Source organism: Zootoca vivipara, chromosome 3, assembly GCF_965207765.1.
Source record: "Zootoca vivipara chromosome 3, rZooViv2.hap1.1, whole genome shotgun sequence".
Taxonomy (NCBI): Eukaryota; Metazoa; Chordata; class Lepidosauria; order Squamata; family Lacertidae; genus Zootoca; species Zootoca vivipara.
This window is the reverse complement of record NC_142586.1, coordinates 89,579,474-89,602,877: the sequence shown is the minus strand read 5'-3', so window position 1 is coordinate 89,602,877 and position 23,404 is coordinate 89,579,474. Positions and strand designations below refer to the sequence as shown.

General features: G+C 42.9%; 1 protein-coding gene across 1 annotated transcript in view; it reads right to left on the bottom strand.

Annotated features, from left to right (window-relative positions):
• The window catches only part of NVL (nuclear VCP like), a 44,583-nt gene that overhangs the window by 17,495 nt on the left and 3,684 nt on the right, over positions 1 to 23,404 (bottom strand). Inside the window, exons 4-14 of the mRNA XM_035111425.3 lie at positions 22,239 to 22,335; positions 21,832 to 21,880; positions 20,503 to 20,772; positions 15,998 to 16,109; positions 15,720 to 15,796; positions 14,729 to 14,863; positions 9,747 to 9,848; positions 8,199 to 8,316; positions 5,280 to 5,424; positions 3,986 to 4,256; positions 2,514 to 2,732 (exon numbers count right to left, since the gene is read on the bottom strand). Of these exons, the coding sequence (XP_034967316.1) occupies positions 2,514 to 2,732; positions 3,986 to 4,256; positions 5,280 to 5,424; positions 8,199 to 8,316; positions 9,747 to 9,848; positions 14,729 to 14,863; positions 15,720 to 15,796; positions 15,998 to 16,109; positions 20,503 to 20,772; positions 21,832 to 21,880; positions 22,239 to 22,335 (1,595 nt within the window). The remainder of the gene's footprint in view (positions 1 to 2,513; positions 2,733 to 3,985; positions 4,257 to 5,279; positions 5,425 to 8,198; positions 8,317 to 9,746; positions 9,849 to 14,728; positions 14,864 to 15,719; positions 15,797 to 15,997; positions 16,110 to 20,502; positions 20,773 to 21,831; positions 21,881 to 22,238; positions 22,336 to 23,404) is intronic.

Here is a 23,404-nt window from a genome sequence, read left to right as displayed (position 1 = left end):
GGTGGGTGAAAATGGAAGCACCAGCTATTTATAGAATCACAGAGTTGGAAGGGACCCAAGGGTCATTTGGTCGAATCCCCTGCAATGCAGGAATCTCAGCTAAAGCAACCATGACAGATGTCCATCCAACCTCTGCTTAAAAACCTCCAAGGAAGGACAGTCCACAACCTCCTGAGGGAGACCCTTCCACTGTTGAACAACTCCTACTGTCAATACAGCTCTTTCTGTTGGCAACTGACAGCACACCTTTGGTACAGATGAAAGATTCTGAAAAGTCTCAACAGGACATCAGGGCTGGGGAACCTCGGGTCAATCCTGGCCCACCAGAGTTCCAATTTTCTGAAGCCACACTCACCTGACAATCAGGTGGTATCACCTCAATGGGCAGGTGACGTCAGCTGATGGGCAGATTGGTTATGGCAGAAAGTAAGATTGATGCGACACCCCCCCCCCCCGCAGCTCATTCGCTGATTGTCCAGGGGTTCTACCCTGCTTGGTCACTACTTCCCCCCACATTAGGACCTCAGGTGATTGGCAGGTGAATGGTTCTGCCCAGCTGTCAAAGCTAGCCCATGGGTGTGGGAGAGAAAGATCTGGCCTGCTGGGCCAAAAAGATTCTCCACTCCTGCCCCTAGCCTGCAAATGATCATGCAGTGTGTTGTAAGATCTTCAAAGGAAATATCTTGGAAGGAACACTTTGAAAAGTCAACCTTCCATACTTTTGCTGCTGGGCCTCAGCACCATCAAACCAGCGTAAGTCAACACAGCATGCATACTCATACTACTCATACAAGTACAAGCAGCCAACTACCAGGCCAAAAACTGCGGCTACTCCAGAGATGGCATGGTGGAATGCCTACCTGGGGGTAGGGAAGAGGAGTCTGGGCTCTGACATTATCTATAAAGGATGCTTGCAAAGATGGCCAAGGCATGGGTGGAATGAATCAGCTTAATTATTAGTAATAATAGTAATAGCACCATCATCCTCATCATCCCTTTGCCATAAGGTCTGAGGGTAGGTAACAATTTAAAAGACAACATCAAAAGCAGTTTTAAAGAAATACAGTCACCACAGGGTGGGTCCTAAAAAAAATTATCTTGTGTGTCAAAGAGGTCTATCTTCAGCATGCAACATGTCAAGGCTTAAGGGCAAGGGGAGGTGGCAGCAAGTGCTGATGCAACTTGGGAGAAGTAGACTCTGCTCCAGCCTTGTCTAGGCCTGTCTGTCTGCTTTTTAAAAACTTCTTTACCCAGCTTTTTAGCTGAAAAAGGCTTCCAGGGTGGCATTCATAAGACAGTCCCTATCCACAGGCTTACAATCTGCAGAAAAAATATATATTGCGCAAAAGATTAAATAGGATTATAAGGTGAAGAGGAAAAAGAGATAAACTCAGACACTAATTTAATAGCAGTCCTTGTATAAATGAGCAGCTGGGACGAAAACAGCGCAGAGAGAGGAGAAGCCAAAGTAGAACTTTCTGGAATGGTCCTGCTTCCCAACTTGACTGTAGCCTTTGGAGGCGGCCACTCAAGATGAAAGAGGTTTCAAAACTTATACGATATATTTAGCTCTCAAAAGGCCCTCTCTAAGGCAGGGCAGCCTATACCAATAGTTGACGGAAGCACAACACAAGACACAAACACTCAGATAGATAGGAAGCCTGAATGGGGATATGGAAGGTCCTATAAAAACCACAGCAACCAAGCTATTGCAAAAGAAGAAAATCAAGCTGTCAGTTTTGCAGGGCTTTTTATTAGGAAGACAAGCGAGCTCCCAGCAGCTGCTGGTTCTCTGATGTGGTGCAACATGGCATCCCCAAGCCTGGTGACCAATTTGTAAACCATGGGATATAGGGAGCCAGCGTTACACCTACACGTCTCAAGCTTAAATTAAAAAGGGCCTGTTTGTTTTTATGTATTATCAACTCAGGGTGTGCCTGTCTTCCCCCCCCCCATGCAAATCTCTGATAACAGCTGTCTGCACACTGCAGTTACTCTTTATAGCACTTGTTTCTCCTTTAAAAAAAAGGAATAGTTCAGTCCTCAAGAGGACTATACTATAGACAAGTGATGGGGAGCCTGTGGCCTTCCAGCTGCTGCAGGACTATGGCTCCTGTCTCTCTGAACATTAGCAAGGCCTGGCCAAGACTCATTGGAGCTGGAGTCCGACAGAAAGAGTTACCCGGAACTGCAATGTCTCCTTTCTATGTACTGCTTCCTCTTACTGTTTCCTTAAACTACATTCTGACTTGACTGGAAAAGGAAGCTTCTGACTAATTTAGTCTATAAGCCTCCATTTCCAAGTGAAACCACTACACAATTTCTTGCTTCCTGCGAACTCAATAGGCCAAGATAAGGAATGCAGCTCGTTTCCTCTCGTATTCTTTCAAGCAAAAAACCCACAAAAATGCCCTGGGAACAGAACGGCTGGCAGAACCGCACAGCTTAACCTCCAGAAGCTATTTCAGCCTCACGTGCAATAACGGAACTTTGTAGAAGTGTCCAGCCCCTACCAGTATTGCCATGGTGAGCTCCTCCCGAATATCCTCCAGGGCGCCCACATCGGCCCACGTCACATCGGGGACTGTAACAAAGCCTTCTCTCTTGGCAGAGGGTTGCACCGATGAGAGCGCAACAATGAAATCATTCAACTCAATGCATAGCCTTTGTAGCTGATCCTCCCCAAGGGGGTCTGGTTCCTTTAGCAACTGGAGTAGCCTCTGCAATTCATCCTAAAGAAGAGAGATCAGGAGTAGCAGGAAATACAAGAACAGGTTAGAGGGAGAACCTTCTAAAGTTTAATCATATATGGATCAATAACAATGAAGGCGGGAGTTTGATTACAACCTGCTTGAAACTGGCCGAAGACTACTGTTACTTAACAGCTTCCTTTTGTAGTGAAAAGTTGGAGGCACATTGAGTTCAAGAGAAGCACAAACAATTAACTTTAGTAGGCAATTCACTGTCTTGCATTCCATTAATGTGTTTATGTATTCCAAGGGAATGTCAGAGATTCATGTCTTATTCCAAGATCTGTTCTGCACATTTTTGAGAATTACTTTTTATTCTGCGTAATAAGGAATTCTGGTGGATTTGATCATGGTTTTACTGCATGCGTAGCAACTGCTGTTTCCCCCTCCCCTTCTTTGGATGATGCCATGGCCTTTGGCTAGCCCAATAAAAGTTTATGGTTCTGGGTTTTTTTGCTTATGCATGACCCTTAGAAGCCAAGGCCCTTTTCTAAAAAAAATAAAAATGAAAAAATCTCTTTAATTGAACGTATTTGCACTGCTCCTTGCACTTTTAAGGTTTTGCCATTTATTCTTGCCCTTCATTTCAACACATCTTTATTCTTCCGAGAATAAATGTACATAATTGTACTTTTATATTATTGATTACTACTACTGCTTAGGTTTTTTTTTCAAAATAAAGTGACTCATAAATTCTTCCTAAATAAGTAAATCAAATAAGCAAATAAGTAAATAAAAGTTTATTCATCATCAACTGATCCCACCAGCCCTGAAAATTGTACACTACAAGGAGAGGGTTAAAGGAGTTTTTAAAAACTATTATTACTACATTTTAATCCCACGCTTGCTCCAATGAACTCAGGGAAGTATATCTGGTTCTCCCTCATCATTTTACTGAACATCCAGTCCAAGAATGAGTCCTGGAGAACTCAAAAGTTTGCTTGCTACTTTGTGATGTTATAGTTCAGGGCTGTGAAACCCTTGGCCCACCAAACGTTGTTGGACTACAACTCCCAGTAATCTTAACCTTTGGTCATGCTGGCTAGGGCTGATGGGAATTGTAGTTCAGCAACTTCTGGAGGACCACATGCATCTCCTAATAGACCACTGTCAGGCTTTTGCAATGTTTGCCCCAATGAAGGAAATACTTGCATGTATATACTATGTGGAAAATATTAAAAGTTATGGAAGAGTTATAGTATGATACAGGGAAAGGATACAAAGAAAATACATACCATAGTGGGAAGATCTGGCTCTTTGCTATCCTTTCTTACAAGCTCTTCAGTATCCTTTTCCATGTCTTGTCCAGATGACCTTTCGTTACTTCTTAGGACTTCGTGCTGCTCCATCTCCAGCTTAATGAGAACTCTATTCACAGTGCACATTGCGGCTTCACGGCACAGTGCCATGAGATCAGCACCGACGTAGCCTGGGGTCAAATGAGCCAAATGACCAAAGTCAAAAGATTCCTGCAATCTAAGTTTTCTACACAATGTCTTCAGAATTCTGGCAAAGGGAAGGAAAAGGAAGAAGTTACCACAATTTTAGTTTTTACGAAAGAAAGAAAGCAAGAAAGAATCATAAGTTCTTTGATTATTTGCCCCAGAGCGTATGAAAAGGGCGGAGATATTTATAATTTATTAAACTTTGGTGGATTTCTACATGATTTGCAGCAGATCCATAAGAATGCTCCATTTTTTCATTGCTTAAACTTTAAACAATACCAGAAACAAAATTACTGTTCTCCCACCCACTCCAGTACCCCAAATTAGACTGCTGAATAGATTTTTAGTCTGGAAGGCCTATGATCTCCATTCAGTTCTGTTACTCAAAGCAAGTTCCTGGGCTCAGAGTTCTTTAATTCTATTGTCTTTTGCACCAGGGTGAGTCTCGAGGTCCTAGTAAAAAGTGAAGTTGATCCCACAAGTCCTTAATCTGCTCACTCCTGTAATAGGTGAACCAAAACTAAAGCATCTGAATAGAAAATAAACAAATCTATGAGAAAACATAGCATGAAGGCATCAACTTCTCAAAAAATCCTAACAAGTCATGCTACTCTTTCCGTATTATTGCATTATTGGCCAAATGTCTGAATTGGGGTTACCAGGGAAGGCCTATGCTACAGGGAAAAATCTGACACAGACTTTTTTCTGCACTACAGCAGAAGAAGCAGCTATGTTTACTTATTCTTCTTTTAGTTAAAAGTATAGTCATTCCTTGGGTTACAGATGCTTCAGCTTGCGTCTTTTTGGGTTGCGCACCGTACGAACCTGGAAGTACCCGAACGGGTTACTTCTGGGTTTTGGCACTTGCGCATGCGCAGAAGCGCTAAATTGCACATTACGCATGAGCGCCAAATCGCAACCCGTGCATGCACAGACACAGCACTGAGGGTTGCGAACGTGCCTCCTGCACGGATCACATTCGCAACCCGAGCATCCACTGTATAAGAGAAACTTTTGGATTCAAGAGCTGGTAAGCCATAATTTGAACATAAAAAAAAACCACTTTAAAACAAAGCTCACACACTTCTCTCTGGCTGCTTCACCCGGAATCCCCAAACAAATCTCTCGATCAAATCTTCCTGCACGTCGCAGGGCTGGGTCCAGTGAGTCTGGTCTGTTGGTTGCCCCAATTACTAGGACCTGAGCAGCAGTAGCCAGATTATTCAAGTCTGAAAGATGAAGGAAAAACAATAAACTCACAGGGAACTGACAAAAGAACGTACGCTTTGCTGTTAGGAAAGCATTATTTGTGCTATATACCCTCAGTACACAACTCGGATGTGTACACAACTCAGATGTGTACCGCCAACTTTTACTAGCCATGATGCTACAGGGAATGCTGGGACCACAACAGCATGTCTGCTATAGCTCTTTGGCATTGATAATACTGGGCTAGAAGAGAAGAACACATAAAACAGGTAAGGAAACTCAGCAGGCTAGATCTCTATCAGGATTGGGCTTATAAGCCAAGTATGATGGGGGGCACCTGCCTGTCAACCACCCGATTTGACATTAAAAGTCCAAACACCAGGACTTTGAAGCACCTCTCACACAGTAAGGCATGCATCTCCCAAAAGCAGGTGATGGGCAAGAGATCCAAGCTTGCTTTCTGAAGAGTGTGGGGGCTCACCTTGCTCCCGGAGCAGAAAGCAGTTTCCATTAAAATGAAATGGGGCTGGGGGACCTTTAGCCAGGGTTTCAGTGCAAAACCCTTTCTGATCAGGATTGAACTCCCTGCCCATCAACTGATGCACAGATAATTCAATCCTGTTTCCTGCAAGCTACACCAGTCTGGGGAACAGGGCCTCAATGCAAGACGGCACGAGAACCACTTCTGCCCCGTGCCAAAGCTATAAATTTAGGGTCCCACTAGCACTGACACCAACTCACCTTCTACCATTTGTCATGTTGCGGTTTTGCTCATTATCTTGCTATGGACAAATGTCACTTGCCGAGGCTGGGAAGGAATTTTATGCTCTCCCAGTTGGTTTCACGAAGTGGACCTTTTGCCCTTCCCATAGCAACAGCATTTGTTGGGTTGTTATAGCTTTCTATAATTCATCACAACCGTTTGGACAGGTGCTGGAGGTATTGGGCTGGATTTACAACAGCGGTAATGGGGTGGGGTGGGTCCCAACTCCCTTTTCTCAAGAGTCTTGGGGTGGCAAGCTCAAGGCCCAACCAAGCTTAACATGGGCTGACCTGCTAGTCACACATCCAAGTTGACAGAAATAGTATCTGTCCATGTTGTGGTGTAGTGGCTAAGAGTGGTAGACTCGTAATCTGGGGAACCGGGAAAGGGAGGCGTCGAAGGTTACACCCAAGCTCTTGACAGAAGGCGCTGGCATTAATTGAGCTTAAACTATGCAAGCTAGATAAGTGTGTCTGGAACCCTGTGTTCGACTCCGATAACATTATGATTTGTCATAAAATAGACAATATATTGTTTTACACATTATGTGCTGCTTTCTCAAGCAACATGAGAAGAACAGGTAATGGGCTAAGTAGCTGTAGGAGCCAGTGTGGTGTAGTGGTTAAGAGTGGTAGACTCCTAATCTGGGGAACCGGGTTCGTGTCTCCGCTCCTCCACATGCAGCTGCTGGGTGACCTTGGGCTAGTCACACTTCTCTGAAGTCTCTCAGCCCCACCCACCTCACAGGGTGTCTGTTGTGGGGGAGGAGGGGAAAGGAGAATGTTAGCTGCTTTGAGACTCCTTCAGGTAGTGATAAAGTGGGATATCAAATCCAAATTCTTCTTCTTCTTCTTCTTCTTCTTCTTCTTCTTCTTCTTCTTCTTCTTCTTCTTCTTCTTCTTCTTCTTCTTCTTCTTCTTCTTCTTCTTCTTCTATCCCTTGGGCAGAGCAACTGTCTCTGTCAATAGCCCAGCTGTCAGAAAACTGGGTCCTTGCCCTGTATGATGTCAAACTCTGTAAGCTGTGGCCATTTCCTGTTGTGTGGGAACCCTTGCTCTTTGTGAGTAGAACAGTCGCTGGTAATGTATAAGAAGTCATAAGAGCAGTAAACACTTAAAAAGAGGGGCAGTTACAATCTGTCATGAGGATTGACATGCCTATAACTTGTTGCCCCTCTTTTAAGGATTTATCTGCACTATTGATCTGAGAACACCTACTTAAGTCTCGCAACAGCTTAGAAATTAACAAATCTTATTACTGCAAACACTTTTGTGGTCTCAGTTGTCAAGCAGACACACAGTTACAATTGGAGCGGGAAGAGAATATAAAGGAGGAAGTTTTGTGAAAAATATAACCAGTGTTTTTGTGTATGCAAAGTGACCCTTCAGAGCAGCAACGATAGTGTTAATTTACTCTGAAATGCTGATTGGTGGTAACACCTCTTACTGAGTTGCTCTTTCGAAAGTCATTACCAGGCTGACTAGTCCTTGTGCATTCAATTCACTGGATTCTGTACTCATCTGTGCTCTCTGCATAATACTGTGACACAACCAACTGTTGCCTTTTGCATTGCTTAACATTGTGGTCTCCTGGCACATTTTTCTATCTATACCAGAGATACAGATGTTGGTGAACTTCAGCTCTCAGCATGTCTGATCATGCTGGTTGTGGCTGATTGAATTTAGAGTCCTTCAACATGTGGAAGGTTAGAGGTTTAACATTGGACCTATTAGCATGTATAAGCACAGTTGTCATCTGAAAGTTATCTAATGCATCTGACAAAGTGAGTTCTGGCCCTTGAAAGCTCCTGCCACGACAGATCAATTAGTCTTTAAGGTGCCACAAGATACACACCCCACTTTTTTGTGCTTTCGGTAAAGATTGTCACAGCTACCCCTCTGTAATTTGCTGATATGGTACTTGGAAATCTGCAGCTGACATGATATTCAGCTGAAATTTCACCTAAAGAGCAAGGTCCAATTTAAAAAGCAGATCTGATAGAGCACTTTTACTACAATAAAAAGCCCTGACCGTCCATGCAAGTCAGAAGCTGCGCTACAATTCTCCGCTCCATGTCCTTTGAGGCAACTTCTCTCTTGGGTGTGATAGCATCAATTTCATCTATGAAGAGGATGCATGGAGCATTGGCCTAGAAATAATAATGATAAAAAAGAAATCAGTACAAACACAGAACACGATTAAGTAACTCTTAGCATATTATGATTTTTTGTTTTATAATTTCAAATTAATATTTGTTGGAGGAGCAGCAAGGTACCAACTATTAAAAAGTTAAAACAAAACTTTTCACCCAACCAAATACATATTAGCAAGTGCTCTGTGCTGGAAAGAGGTCTGCATAGGGTATCTACCACAATAAAAGTGAATTGGACATACACACATGAAAAGAAAGAGAGTCGGGGTGTGACAGAATGAATGAGAGTATCAGAATATGTCCCCACATTCTGCCTCCCCCAACACATTGAGCCACAATTAATAATTGCAGGTGCTTCCTTATTTTAATTTTTACCACATCCATTCAATAAACAGTTTTCCCCCTTATGCATGGACTAACAGCAGCACTAAGATAAAAATGCAAGATGCAGTATTGGTCAAATTCAATATCCCTCCCCCCCCAAAAAAGACACTGAGTTAATGGATTTGGACTGCACCCTTTTCTATGTGTATGTATAAGCCATCATTTTATTTCTATTACTACTGTATGGAGAAAAAAACTATTCAAAACCAGAATAGATTTTATCCTTTGCAGGAAAATACGGGTTTTAATAAGGTACATGATGGTGCAATGCTAAACTGGCATATGCACCACTTTTAGAGCTGCCTGACTGCGAATCGAGTCAATAAAAGGAAGTTGATTCTAATTACCAAAACACACCACTATGTTTGGACAATACAAAATGTCCAGCATTAAACTTTAAAGAGAAAGCGACCTTGAAACTCATAAGCACTGTGTATTGTCTGAATAGCTTCGAAAGAAGTTAATGTATTGCGAAAGAGCTAGAATATGACACACATTAAAACAACTTCCTCTAAAACTTTTGCATAACAGACTATATAAAGAAACAGGCACATCCTAATTCAAAGTAGAAAAGAACCTGGAGGAACTATAATCATAAAGATCTACATCCCTGCTGAATGCAGATCATTTGATTTTGGCAGCAATATTACTTAGCAAATAAGTTTCTTAAGAGATCATACTGGGGAAAAAATGTATAGTTGGAAGACAACCCTCATGGAATGTTAGAAAAACTAGACTTGGCAGCAAAGACAATATTTGGGTTTTAATTTTAATGTAGAAAAAGGTTTTTGATTCTATTCAGTGGAGATTTTTAATAGAAGCTGTAAAGAGGTTGGGTTTCAGCTATTATTATTTTTTAGAAAAATAAGTGGAACAATTTTACAGCCAACCCACAGCTAGTATTCTGATACATGGAAATTTGCCTTCCTGCCAGGATGTTAGATGAGGATGCACCTTTCTCCACCTTTAAATTTGTGTGTAGAAATTATTCAGAGTCAAGTGAATTAATAAAAGGCTTTAAGACTGTTTCCTGCTGGTCTTACCACAGCTTGCTCAAACAGTTCCCTTAGCTTCTGTTCCGATTCACCTGACACTCCCGACACAATCTCAGTAGCAGCTACTTTGAGTATTGGCAGTTCAAGCTCCTAGAAAAACAAACACAAAACAACATTATTGTAGGAAAGACACTTACCAAGGCTCAGGCATTTTACAGAAGCGTCTACCATGGAGGGCTGAATGGTGGAAGGGAGAGTAACACCACCCCTTGATTCAATGGGCAATGAACAAAACGACTTTAACAGATAACAGTGTCATGAGATCTTGCAGTTATCCAGGGTGTACTACACCCTTGTACAGTACCATTTAAAAGAGAAGTAAAGGCAAGCATTGAGGAGACCCTAGATTGCAGACCAATGACCTCCTGGGAGGCCTGGCCTGCAGGAACAGAAGAGAGAACATGTATATCAAAATTATTTCCCTTCTATTCAAAAAAAGTACTGAGCACCATAACATACAAAGCAGGAAGAGGCCCATGCAGCTTCAACGTTTTAAAGTGTTTTTCACAGTGCTTCCACTACTACTGTCATTCAAGATGTTACAGAAATGCTGTACAGAGGTTTGTTTTTTTGATGCAGATTTTGAGCTTCACCAGCTATTACCGTATTTTTCGTTCCATAAGATGCACTTTTTTCCTCCTAAAAAGTAAGAGGAAATGTCTGTGCGTCTTATGGAGCGAATGTGTGGTCCCTGGAGCCAAATTGCCCAGGGGCTAAAGGCAGATCGTGCTTTTTTAAAAAGAAAGAGCTAAAGGCTAACAAGAAAGAGAAAGGAACCGCTCAGCAGCTGATTGCAAGAGATCGGAGAGGGAGATAAGAGAGCTAGCTCTCTTTCTGGCCCCTCCAGGCCCCTCGCCTAGGCCTCAATTGTTGTCTGCAGAGGGAGATATGACTGGCTGATTAGATTATCTGTCTGGAAACTGTAGAAATGCAGAGAAGCTAGAGAAGCTGCAGAACTGTGGGTTGAACCCCATAAAAACTGGATTTTTTTCCCCTTTGCAAGGAAACTCAGCAACTTTGAGCTGATCCTAAAAAATGGAGCTTTCCCCCTTTGCAAAAAAGCTGCACAACTTTGAGCTGATCCTTAAAAAAGGTGGCGCTTTCCCCCTTTGCAAAATGTTGTTGTTGTTTAGTCGTTTAGTCGTGTCCGACTCTTCGTGACCCCATGGACCATAGCACGCCAGGCACTCCTGTCTTGCACTGCCTCCCGCAGTTTGGTCAAACTCATGTTGGTAGCTTCGAGAACACTGTCCAACCATCTTGTCCTCTGTCGTCCCCTTCTCCTAGTGCCCTCAATCTTTCCCAACATCAGGGTCTTTTCCAAGGATTCTTCTCTTCTCATGAGGTGGCCAAAGTATTGGAGCCTCAGCTTCACGATCTGTCCTTCCAGGGAGCACTCAGGGCTGATTTCCTTAAGAATGGATAGGTTTGATCTTCTTGCAGTCCATGGGACTCTCAAGAGTCTCCTCCAGCACCACAATTCAAAAGCATCAATTCTTCGGCGATCAGCCTTCTTTATGGTCCAGCTCTCACTTCCATACATCACTACTGGGAAAACCATAGCTTTAACTATACGGACCTTTGTCGGCAAGGTGATGTCTCTGCTTTTTAAGATGCTGTCTAGGTTTGTCATTGCTTTTCTCCCAAGAAGCAGGCGTCTTTTAATTTCGTGACTGCTGTCACCATCTGCAGTGATCAAGGAGCCCAAGAAGGTGAAATCTCTCACTGCCTCCATTTCTTCCCCTTCTATTTGCCAGGAGGTGATGGGACCAGTGGCCATGATCTTGGTTTTTTTGATGTTGAGCTTCAGACCATATTTTGCGCTCTCCTCTTTCACCCTCATTAAAAGGTTCTTTAATTCCTCCTCGCTTTCTGCCATCAAGGTTGTGTCATCTGCATATGAGATCATGGGAAGCAGACTGTCACAATTGCAGGAAAAGCATAAGAATAAGTTATTATTTCTCCACCTCCATCATTCTGCCCGGACACTGAGGTCCAGCACCGAGGGCCTTCTGGCGGTTCCCTCATTGCGAGAAGCCAAGTTGCAGGGAACAAGGCAGAGGGCCTTCTCAATGGTGGCGCCTGCCCTGTGGAACGCCCTCCCAACAGATGTCAAAGAGGAAAACAACTACCAGACTTTTAGAAGATATCTGAAGGCTGCCCTGTTCAGGGAGGCTTTTAATGTTTAATAGATTACTGTGTTTTATTTTTCTGTTGGAAGCCGCCCAGAGTGGCTGGGGAAACCCAGCCAGATGGGCGGGGTATAAATGATAAATTATTATTATTATTATTATTATATCTGAGATTGTTGATATTTCTTCCGGCAATCTTAATTCCGGCTTGGGATTCATCTAGTCCAGCCTTTCGCATGATGAATTCTGCATATAAGTTAAATAAGCAGGGAGACAATATACAGCCTTGTCGTACTCCTTTCCCAATTTTGAACCACTCAGTTGTTCCATATCCAGTTCTAACTGTAGCTTCTTGTCCCACATAGAGATTTCTCAGGAGACAGATGAGGTGATCAGGCACTCCCATTTCTTTAAGAACTTGCCATAGTTTGCTGTGGTCGACGCAGTCAAAGGCTTTTGCATAGTCAATGAAGCAGAAGTAGACGTTTTTCTGGAACTCTCTAGCTTTCTCCATAATCCAGCGCATGTTTGCTATTTGGTCTCTTGGTTCCTCTGCCCTTTCGAAATCCAGCTTGCACTTCTGGGAGTTCTCGATCCACATACTGCCTAAGCCTGCCTTGTAGAATTTTAAGCATAACCTTGCTAGCGTGTGAAATGAGCGCAATTGTGCGGTAGTTGGAGCATTCTTTGGCACTGCCCTTCTTTGGAATTGGGATGTAGACTGATCTTCTCCAATCCTCTGGCCATTGCTGAGTTTTCCAAACTTGCTGGCATATTGGGTGTAGCACCTTAACAGCATCATCTTTTAAAATTTTAAATAGTTCAGCTGGAATATCATCACTTCCACTGGCCTTGTTATTAGCAGTGCTTTCTAAGGCCCATTTGACTTCACTCTCCAAGATGTCTGGCTCAAGGTCAGCAACCACACTACCTGGGGTGTACGAGACCTCCATATCTTTCTGGTATAATTCCTCTGTGTATTCTTGCCACCTCTTCTTGATGTCTTCTGCTTCTGTTAGGTCCTTACCACTTTTGTCCTTGATTATGGTAATCTTTGTACGAAATGTTCCTTTCATGTCTCCAATTTTCTTGAACAGATCTCTGGTTTCCCCCATTCTATTGTTTTCCTCTATTTCTTTGCATTGCTCATTTAAGAAGACCCTCTTGTCTCTCCTTGCTGTTTTTTGGAAATCTGCATTCAGTTTCCTGTATCTTTCCCTTTCTCCCTTGCATTTTGCTTGCCTCCTCTCCTCCGCTATTTGTAAGGCCTCGTTGGACAGCCATTTTGCTTTCTTGCATTTCCTTTTCCTTGGGATGGTTTTCGTTGCTGCCTCCTGTATAATGTTACGAGCCTCCATCCATAGTTCTTCAGGCACTCTGTCCACCAAATCTAAATCCTTAAACCTGTTCCTCACTTCCACTGTGTATTCATAAGGGATTTGATTCAGATTGTATCTTACTGGCCCAGTGGTTTTTCCTACTTTCTTCAGTTTAAGCTGGAATTTTGCTATAAGAAGCTGATGATCTGAGTTACAGTCAGCTCCAGGTCTTGTTTTTGCTGACTGTATAGAGCTTCTCCATCTTTGGCTGCAGAGAATATAATCAATCTGATTTTGATGCTGCCCATTTGGTGATATCCATGTGTAGAGTCGTCTCTTGTGTTGTTGGAAGAGAGTGTTTGTGATGACCAGCTTGTTCTCTTGACAGAACTCTATTAGCCTTTGCCCTGCTTCATTTTGAACTCCCAGGCCAAACTTGCCAGTTGTTCCTTTTATCTCTTGATTCCCTACTTTAGCATTCCAATCCCCTGTAATGAGAAGAACATCCTTCTTTGGTGTCATTTCTAGAAGGTGTTGTAAGTCTTCATAGAACTGGTCAATTTCACTTTCTTCAGCACCGGTAGTTGGTGCATAAACTTGGATTACTGTGATGTTAAAAGGTCTGCCTTGGAGTCGTATCGAGATCATTCTGTCATTTTTGAGATTGCATCCCATTACAGCTTTTGCCACTCTTTTGTTGACTATGAGGGCCACTCCATTTCTACTACGGGATTCTTGCCCACAGTAGTAGATATGATAGTCACCCGAACTGAATTCGCCCATTCCCTTCCATTTTAGTTCACTGATGCCCAGGATGTCGATATTTATTCTTGTCATCTCATTTTTGACCACATCCAGCTTACCTCCATTCATGGTTCTTACATTCCAGGTTCCTATGCAATATTTTTCTTTACAGCATCGGACTTTCCTTTCGCTTCCAGGCATATCCGCAACTGAGTGTCCTTTCGGCTTTGGCCCAGCCACTTCATCAGCTCTGAATCTACTTGTACTTGTCCTCCGCTCTTCCTCAGTAGCATGTTGGACGCCTTCCGACCTGAGGGGCTCATCTTCCAGCGTCATAACTTTTATATGCCTATTGTCTTTGTCCATGGAGTTTTCTTGGCAGGGATACTGGAGTGGCTTGCCAGTTCCTTCTCCAGGTGAATCACGTTTAGTCAAAACTCTCCACTATGACCTGTCCATCTTGGGTGGCCCTGCATGGCATAGCTCATAGCTTCTCTGAGTTATTCAAGCCCCTTCGCCACGACAAGGCATTGATCCATGAAGGGGCTTTGCAAAATAACCTTCCTCAAATATTTAATTGGGGGGGGGCAAGGGCACCTAGACCTCTAGGAGTTGGCTGCTATGCCTAGGACACTTCCAGGTTTGGTGCGATGTGCACGTGCGCAGTCACATACATATCAGACATGCCTAAAACCATCTCTGCCTGCATTAAAAATACAAATACACCTGAGGTTTGAAGGCAGAGAAAGAAAAAAGTATACACCAATAGTCTCACCCCAGCGATTGCCTGAGCTAATAACGTCTTCCCACACCCTGGTGGTCCATGCAAGAGAAATCCTCGAGGTGGAACAGCTCCTAAATAGTTGTATACTTCAGGATGACAGATATGTATCAGCATCTTGCACACTTCCTACAGTGAAAATGGGGGGAAATTGTCCTCTCTTACTTTTTGTAACAGTTAACAGTTTCCACATGCATTCTAAATTTACTCCCAGAATTCTGTGTTCTCCTGCCCCGTCACCAAATGAGATCATACCCAAGGAGTGAATGGATTCCGACCGATGCAAATAAGTAAATTCTGCATTATCTCATCTTTGCAAATGTTATTAACAGCACTATGTGTCTTTATCACAAATGCAGAGATAGCACTTGGGTCACAGTGCACCTTTCATTTTAAGACACAGAAGTTTCTAACCCTGAAGATATGCTTGAAAGCCTGTGCACAATGCCTGGCGCAACTATAGCATTCCTAAGGTATCTAAGGCTAGTGCTTCAGTTTACCCTCCTACTGCTAGCAAAAGCAGAATCATGCAATAAAGCAAGTCTGTAGAATTTAGCTTTTTACAGCTAAACCGGGGTTAGCTCAGAATAGAGTTTTAATTTCTTTTACTGTGAGGCAAAGCACTCACAGTATTTGTGGATTACAGCTTTAAAAAATAGCCTTACACCTAAATAATGCTGCATGAAACAGCCCTCAGCAATATGTAGATGCTCATCTCTTTCATTGTTTAAGTGATTTTCTTGACAACTTTCATCCAGTCAGAATGAGGAATTCAATGTTGAGCTAAGGTGACTGTTCTGTTATGGCAAGCTTTTCAACTTGCCAGACACAGCAACCCCTCCTCCTATCCTGTGGGTTTCTCCTGAGCCACTCAAAGCCATTTCCGCGGAGTGCAGGGTTGAGGGAGAGCACTGTCCTTCTGCAGGGCTTCCACTGATGGGACTCATTAGTTGAAGCCCGCCCAGAGAGTTTAGTTAACTCTAACCTTCAGAGTCTCATCATTGCCTCCTATATCCTCAAACTTCACAGAAGAAGTTCTCAGCTCGAACCCTTTTTGTTTAACTGTAAGGAAAGATGGAGATGTTACTAGGACAGCGAGAACACAATCTGCGAGATATTCTCATCAAGTACATGGAAAGCACTGGGGGTGGGGGTGGGGAATTAAGAAAAGACTGGGCAGAACAATGTATAAAAGAGCCAGAGGAATAAGCAGTGGCTTTCTTGCTTCTTTCTTTAAATATTATTTAGTACAATGTCTCTTACTCTTCTGTTTTCTCAAAGCAGATTCTATTTCTTCATCTACTTCCTGAGACTCATTCCTCCTTTTATTTCTCTTCCTCTTGGGTTTCTCCAGAAAGGAAATGTCTTTTGAACCCTAGAGTACAAATAAGAGTTTCTAGTTATATAATAATAATAATAATAATAATAATAATAATAATAATTGTACCCCTCCCATCTGGCTGGGTTTCGCCAACCACTCTGGGCTGCTTCCAACAAAAAAATAAAATACATTAAAATGTCACACATTAAAAGCAGTATGATGGGAGTGGAGGTATACTGGGCCAAGGCCATTTAGGGCTTTAGGTCAACACCAACACTTTGAATTGTGCTCGGAAACGTACTAGGAGCCAATGTAGGTCTTTCAGGACCGGTGTTATATGGTCTCGGCGGCCGCTCCCAGTCACCACTCTAGCAGTCTAGCAAGCTTTAAAAAAGTATTCATTTAGACGTTCCTTTTCTAGCAAAAAAGATAGCGCACACAAGTCATTAGGGTTACCCCGACGGGGGGGGGGGGGGGAACGACACAAGCAGTAGTTTGGGTCTGACTAATCCCATTTTTAATAATATAGTACCATCAACATACGTTTCATCGGCTGCAATCTTAACCCCTGGGAAGAAAGCCTAATTGAATTCAGTACAACTTACTTCCAATAAGACATGGTTTGGATTGCACCAATAGTTGCACAGTATGAAGATTTGTGGATTTGCTGGTAACAACACATCTCAGCACATGCTATGTAACATAAATAGCCTACGTACAATCACATTATATAAGTGCATGATGGAGGCAGATATTACTTTTACTTAAGCATAATGTTCCTGTGACTGCCTCGCCTCCAAAAGGTTATTGCAGAGTTGGAAAAGGTTCAGAAAAGCGCAACCCAAATGATGAAAGGGATGAAGCAACTCCCATTTGAAGAAAGGATGCAGCGTTTGGGAATTTTAAGTTTAGAGACAAGGTGAGTAAGTGGAGACTTGACAGAAGTTGATACAATTATGCACGGTATGGAGAAAGTGCATGGAGATATATATTTTTTCTCACCCTCCCTCATAACACAAGAAATGCCCGGACATCCAGGTAAAATGAAAGTTGGAAAATTCAGGATAGATAAAAGCACTTCTTCGTGCAGTGCATGGTGAAACTATGATGCTCACTCTCACAGAAGGCAGTGACGGCCAACAACCTAGATGGTTTCAAAAGAGGAAATAACAAGTTCAGGGAGAAGAGGGTTATGAAAGGCTATTGGCCATGATGATAATGTTCTGCCTCCACAATTGGAAGAAGCAATGCTTCTGAAGACCAGTTGCTGAACTACAGGACAGGGGTGCTCTTGGGCTCAAATCCTGCTTGCAGGTTTCACAAACCTTCCCTTTCTCTTGATCTACTTGATCGACTTCCTTTCAAGTGCCAAACCTTCTTAAAAACTATAAAAACTGCCACCGATCATTCCGGATTTGTGAACAAGGCATTTCTGGTTTGTTTTATAACATGCCAACTCAGTCAATCTTTTATTAGCTATTTCCCAGTGGGTGGCAATGTGATGACTAACTTACCAGCTCTCTGTTGGGCTTAGATGTTGGGCCGCTTCCTTCCCTTTCTCTCTCTTTCTCTCCCTGTTTCTCTCTTCTCTGGAATCACAGCACAACCAAACTGTTATGCCATACCTTGTGGGTTTGGCTGGCATGTTGAGAGTGTATAAGCTTATCCTTACAGGGGGAAAAGCCAAGACATGGTCATTTAAGCGTACTTGACTTGCACCTATGGCTCAAGGTCACAAGCTCAAGGAACTTGTGAGTCTTGGTAACTTGTGAGGTGAGTCACTGAAAGGCCCTGAGAGCTGCCCTTACATCTGGCCCCCTGCCAAAGTGAGGATACCGATTGTCGATTAGAAAGTTTTACACAAAATGATGGCTGTGATTAGACAAACCCAGTCTTACTGAGTCACAAGGAAGGCTCTAACTGGTGGGAAATGTTTAATAATAATAATAATAATAATAATAAATTTTTATTTATACCCCACCCTCCCCAGTCAAAAACCAGGCTCAGGGTGGCTCACACCAACAGAAATTACAACAAAACATAAAAACAATTAATTAAAATACAGTATTAAAATTTAAAGTGCAGCCTCATTTCAAGTAGTACATGAATCCAAGCCATGAGGGAGGAAAACACAGGGGTCAGGCTGAGTCTAACCCAAAGGCCAGGCAGAACAGCTCTGTCTTGCAGGCCCTGCGGAAAGATGACAAATCCCGCAGGGCCCTGGTCTCCTGGGAAAGAGCGTTCCACCAAGTTGGGGCCAGGACTGAAAAGGCCCTGGCTCTAGTAGAGGCCAATCTAGCCATCGTATGGCTCGGGATCTCCAGAATATTGTTGTTTGTGGACCTTAAGGTCCTCCGCGGGGCATACCAGGAGAGGCGGTCCTGTAGGTACGAGGGTCCCAAGCCGCATATGGCTTTAAAGGTCAAAACCAGCACCTTAAACCTGATCCTGTACTCCACCGGGAGCCAGTGCAGCTGGTAAAGCACTGGATGAATGTGATCCCACGGCCGGGACCCCGTAAGGAGCCTCACTGCGGCATTCTGCACCCGCTGGAGTTTCTGGGTCAGTTTGAAGGGCAGCCCCGCATAGAGCGAGTTACAATAATCAAGCCTGGAGGTGACCGTCGCATGGATCACTGTGGCCAGATCAGGGCGAGAGAGGTAAGGGACCAACTGCTTAATATGGCGGAGATGGAAAAATGCCACCTTTGCTGTGGATGCAACCTGCGCCTCCATGGAAAGGGAGGCGTCGAAGGTTACACCCAAGCTCTTGACAGAAGGCGCTGGCATTAATTGAGCTTAAACTATGCAAGCTAGATAAGTGTGTCTGGAACCCTGTGTTCGACTCCGATAACATTATGATTTGTCATAAAATAGACAATATATTGTTTTACACATTATGTGCTGCTTTCTCAAGCAACATGAGAAGAACAGGTAATGGGCTAAGTAGCTGTAGGAGCCAGTGTGGTGTAGTGGTTAAGAGTGGTAGACTCCTAATCTGGGGAACCGGGTTCGCGTCTCCGCTCCTCCACATGCAGCTGCTGGGTGACCTTGGGCTAGTCACACTTCTCTGAAGTCTCTCAGCCCCACCCACCTCACAGGGTGTCTGTTGTGGGGGAGGAGGGGAAAGGAGATTGTTAGCCACTTTGAGACTCCTTCGGGTAGTGATAAAGCAGGATATCAAATCCAAACTCCTCTTCTTCTTCTAGATATAATGAGCAACTAATAACCTTAAACAGCATTTTGCAAAAATCCTGTTGTCTCCCCAGAACCTGATGTGCATGGTTGGTTTCTTATTTTTTGATTAATTCTCTCAGTCATTTAAATAGGATGCAAACTGAGCAGAAGAGCTGTAAGAATAAAAACACTGATTTTCGATTGGATAAAGGAAGAGGGACCCTGAAACACCATATAACCATTCACATCTCATCTAGGCTGAGGACTACCTAGACCATGTGAGTTGTGGGAGGCAGACACAGAAAAAGTTATATGGTTTCCGCCCCAGTAGCCTTGGGGTGCATTTTACACGTGTCGACAGAGGATCAAGGCCAATAAAGTCTGAACATGCGTCAAAAATTAAGCAATGGTGTTTTCTAGATGTGCAGCCAACCATATACTAAGGGCAAGGCTCAAAACAAAGAACAGGGCTTGTGCCAACACTATGACAAAACATAACATGGAGCTTGTTACTCAAGAGTGGGCGGCAATACTGAAAAAGAGGAGACACATAATACGAATAAACCCCAATCAGCCTATCATTCCTTGGCATGCTTAAGGCTCTATCAGCCTGTTTCACACAACTTCTGCATGGTAAGGCAAAGACTGAAAGGTGGAACTGCTGGTTTGGTGTCTTGGGCAACCAGTACACATCTACTGTCAAATCACAAAGCCAGCTCCTAGCGTAGGATGGGCTCTGTGGGCTACTGCCCTCCTGAAGGGGGTACTAGCCTCAGGGGAAAGCTATGCATCATCATCATACAACGCAACAAGAGGTGGAAATGGTCTCAGTTTTGGTGAGGATATTCCGTCTCACTGCAAACTCAGGAGAACACAAATGGAACCAAAACAAGGCCACTGAGAAACAAGCGGGGAAAATCCCCGTGCTCAAATGAATCTTGCGGTATGCAGAAATACAGAACATTCTTTAAAAAATAAATCAATGACTGAGCATGTTGACCGATCTCCAAGAGTCACTGAACTGTAAAATAATTTTTCATTCCCGTGTGTTTTTGAAAACAGCTGAAATGGGCTAAAAACAACAACAACTGCAATTAGAACTGCATTTAGCTGGTGATACCAGTTTAGGAGTTTTTGTTTCTGCAATAACGTAGCTTCTTAAAACTATTTTTATAGTATGTTCTAGATGTATGCTTTATTGTTATTGACCCTAAGTTTATGTGATGGGACAGGAAAGATGGAATAAATTCTCAGTAATGTCAAGACATTACCTCAGCCATCTGTTTAGAACCATCGCTTTCTTCTTCTGCACAAAGGTCAATAAAAAAGTTTTCCTCTTTCCTGTCTGGGGTTTTATCAATAAACCAGCCACCTTCTGAGATCCTGGTATCGGATGGTGCTTGAGTGGGAAGCCTATTCGATCCAGGCTTCTGTGAAGGAGTGCTGGACATTGTCTGTGCACTCTTGGGAGACGCTGGAAGAGAATCTGGATTTCCTTTCCGGTATAAGGTCAACAAAGATGAGTTCATGTGATTTGAGGGCTGAAAAAAAAATTATGAAAGAATCAATGGAAGGTTCTGATTTAAAAAAAACTATAGCTTTTTTCCCTAGTGTGCTTAGCTACAGAATACATTATGCATAAAATACTGAACGGTACATTATAAATATACCGGATCTGTGTAACCAACCCCTTGCCTTCTTGCCTACACAGGTAGGCAAGTGTTCCCCAGAAAGTAACTGAGTTAACAAATGATACTTATGCATTCTAGTCACATATGCACTTCTTGTTTCTGCCCAGGTGAAGGCAGACTTGGGACCAGCACATATATAATTGACTTTCACCCACCTTTTTTAAAAAATTAATTTTATTAGAACATAAAGAAAAACACAGAACATTATCAAATATCTCCCCCTAAACTAAAATATTAAATATCTTAACAAAGAAAAAATAGAAGAAAAAGAATAAAGAGAAAAAGGCTAGAAAGAAGAAAATTAAGAAAAAGAAAAAGAAGGTCCGCTTCTCTTATCTGCCAATTATATATAAAGCAATCTTTCAAAATAGTATCCAGCTTTTCCTCCTTCTGTAGGGTGTTATTTTCCCCAATCGCTCTCTCAGGCCTCCCACCCTAATTTTATCACTCAGGAGGTCCATTATAACACGTCTTTAATTCATATATTTATAATGTTCTGGATTAGTATTTTTCTGGCTCTTTGCAACGCCTTTCTCTTTAAGAGTTGCTTGCGCCCACCTTTTCCAACATCAACTTGCAATGTGAGTGTCACAAGTCACACAAGCAGCAGCACATGGCACACCTTGACAGGAGCGTTACTGTTGGGATTATGGCAAAACCAGGTCTCCTGCTTCAATAGATTAGAGGCAAACTGGCGCAGGCCACTAGATGGCAGGAGCTACGTATGTATGATGATCATGCACTGTACCAGGAGTGGCGCTATCCATTCCACGTAGGTTTGAAGAAAAGGCTGGCCACTACCGATTGAAGGCTTTTCATCTATATCCACTGCGTACACTTGGTTTCAGAACTACAAACAATGCTTAGAACACATTTCATCAGAGAACAGTCCAACACGAACACACTTACTGGGAGTCCTGTGTCAGTGTCCGAAGTATCCATGCAGCTCTCTGAATCACTTAGGAGAAAGAAAGGATGCTTTAACAACAATAAGTTTTACATTATTCTTTAAGACAGAGACCCTGTGGTTTTTCACATGCTGTTGGATGACACTGGCATCATCCCTGACATAGAAGCCCTGCTAGATCAAACTAAAGGTCTATCTAGTCTAGCATTTTGTTTCCTACATGATTTGTAATACTACCCATAGTTTGCTCGGAAACAGAAAGAGGGGTTAGTATCTGCTCTGCAGGAGAGAAGAGAATTGCCCGACTATGGTTTCAAGATCATGTGGTGTTACATCTGACCTGGACCAATTAATTTCCATGGCTTTATAAAAGGTTCTTAACTCTTGGAATTAAGTAATTTCAACTTACTCTTCCTCCCCTTTGTGTCTTGCTTTCTTCGCCAAATGTTCATCCTCTAGAGCAGCTAAATCTTCAGACTTAAGCTCATCATTGATTATCCCAAAAACTGTTGAAGAAAATTTAAAAACATAGATAAAAGCATAGAACCCCGTAATCTTGTTTGGCAATAGTGAAACCAAAAAGAAGAACAAAAAGTCTCAGTGAATTCAAAGCTCCTGAATAAGACCATAGCCTAAGTAAGTGTTAGATCTACCTAGGATCCACAAATCACATTGAATCTGGCCTAGATTCATTTTGATGAGGAGCAGGCAGAATCTTAAGATACTTTTGGATTACCCACAACTACCTCTGATGTAATGATTTTTCATTATAATTACGGTGTTTATTATATTTGTATACCACTCTTCATTTGAAGACCACAGGACACTTCACAACATAAAAATACAAAATACATAATAAGACAAAAACAAACCAATAACCCCCCCTCCCACAAACATATTTAAAAGGCCATAGAATCAGCTTGGTTATATAGAAACCTTTTCTCTTGTCACCTAAAGATATGCCATGAAGGCACTAGGAGAGCCTCACTGGGGAGAGCATTCCACAAATGGAGAGCCACCATAGAAAATGCACCACATATAACCTAGAGGTTACCGGAGCATAGACAGAAGTTAAGCTATCCCTGTCCAGATATGGGTGCAGCTGGGCTACCAGTTGAAGCTGATGGAGGACACTCCACACCACTGAGGTCACCTGAGCCTCAAGCAACAGCAAAGGATCCAGAAGTACCCCCAAGCTATGTACCCTCTTCTTCAAGAGCAGGCAACCTCCCATCCATCTAGTCTAGGGAACTACCCAACAGCAGTATCTCAGTCTTATCTAGACTGAGCTTCAGTTTGTTGGCTGCTGTAATGAAACCAAGGACTTTGCCACCAACTAATATGCGACAAACCCAGTCCCGGTGTTGTCACTAAACTTTCGGGGATCCTTCTTAATATGTGACGAAATGTCCTCCCTCTCTATTACTAAAAATGCGCCACAGGAATCCAGGGGTGAAACCACACACCCCCCCCCCCACTTCTCCTGCCGCCTTAAAATAAACCCGATACTTGGGTTCCTTAGTAAAGAGAGTCTTCCAGCTTACGTGGCCTGGTATCTTGATAAACTCTAGGCTG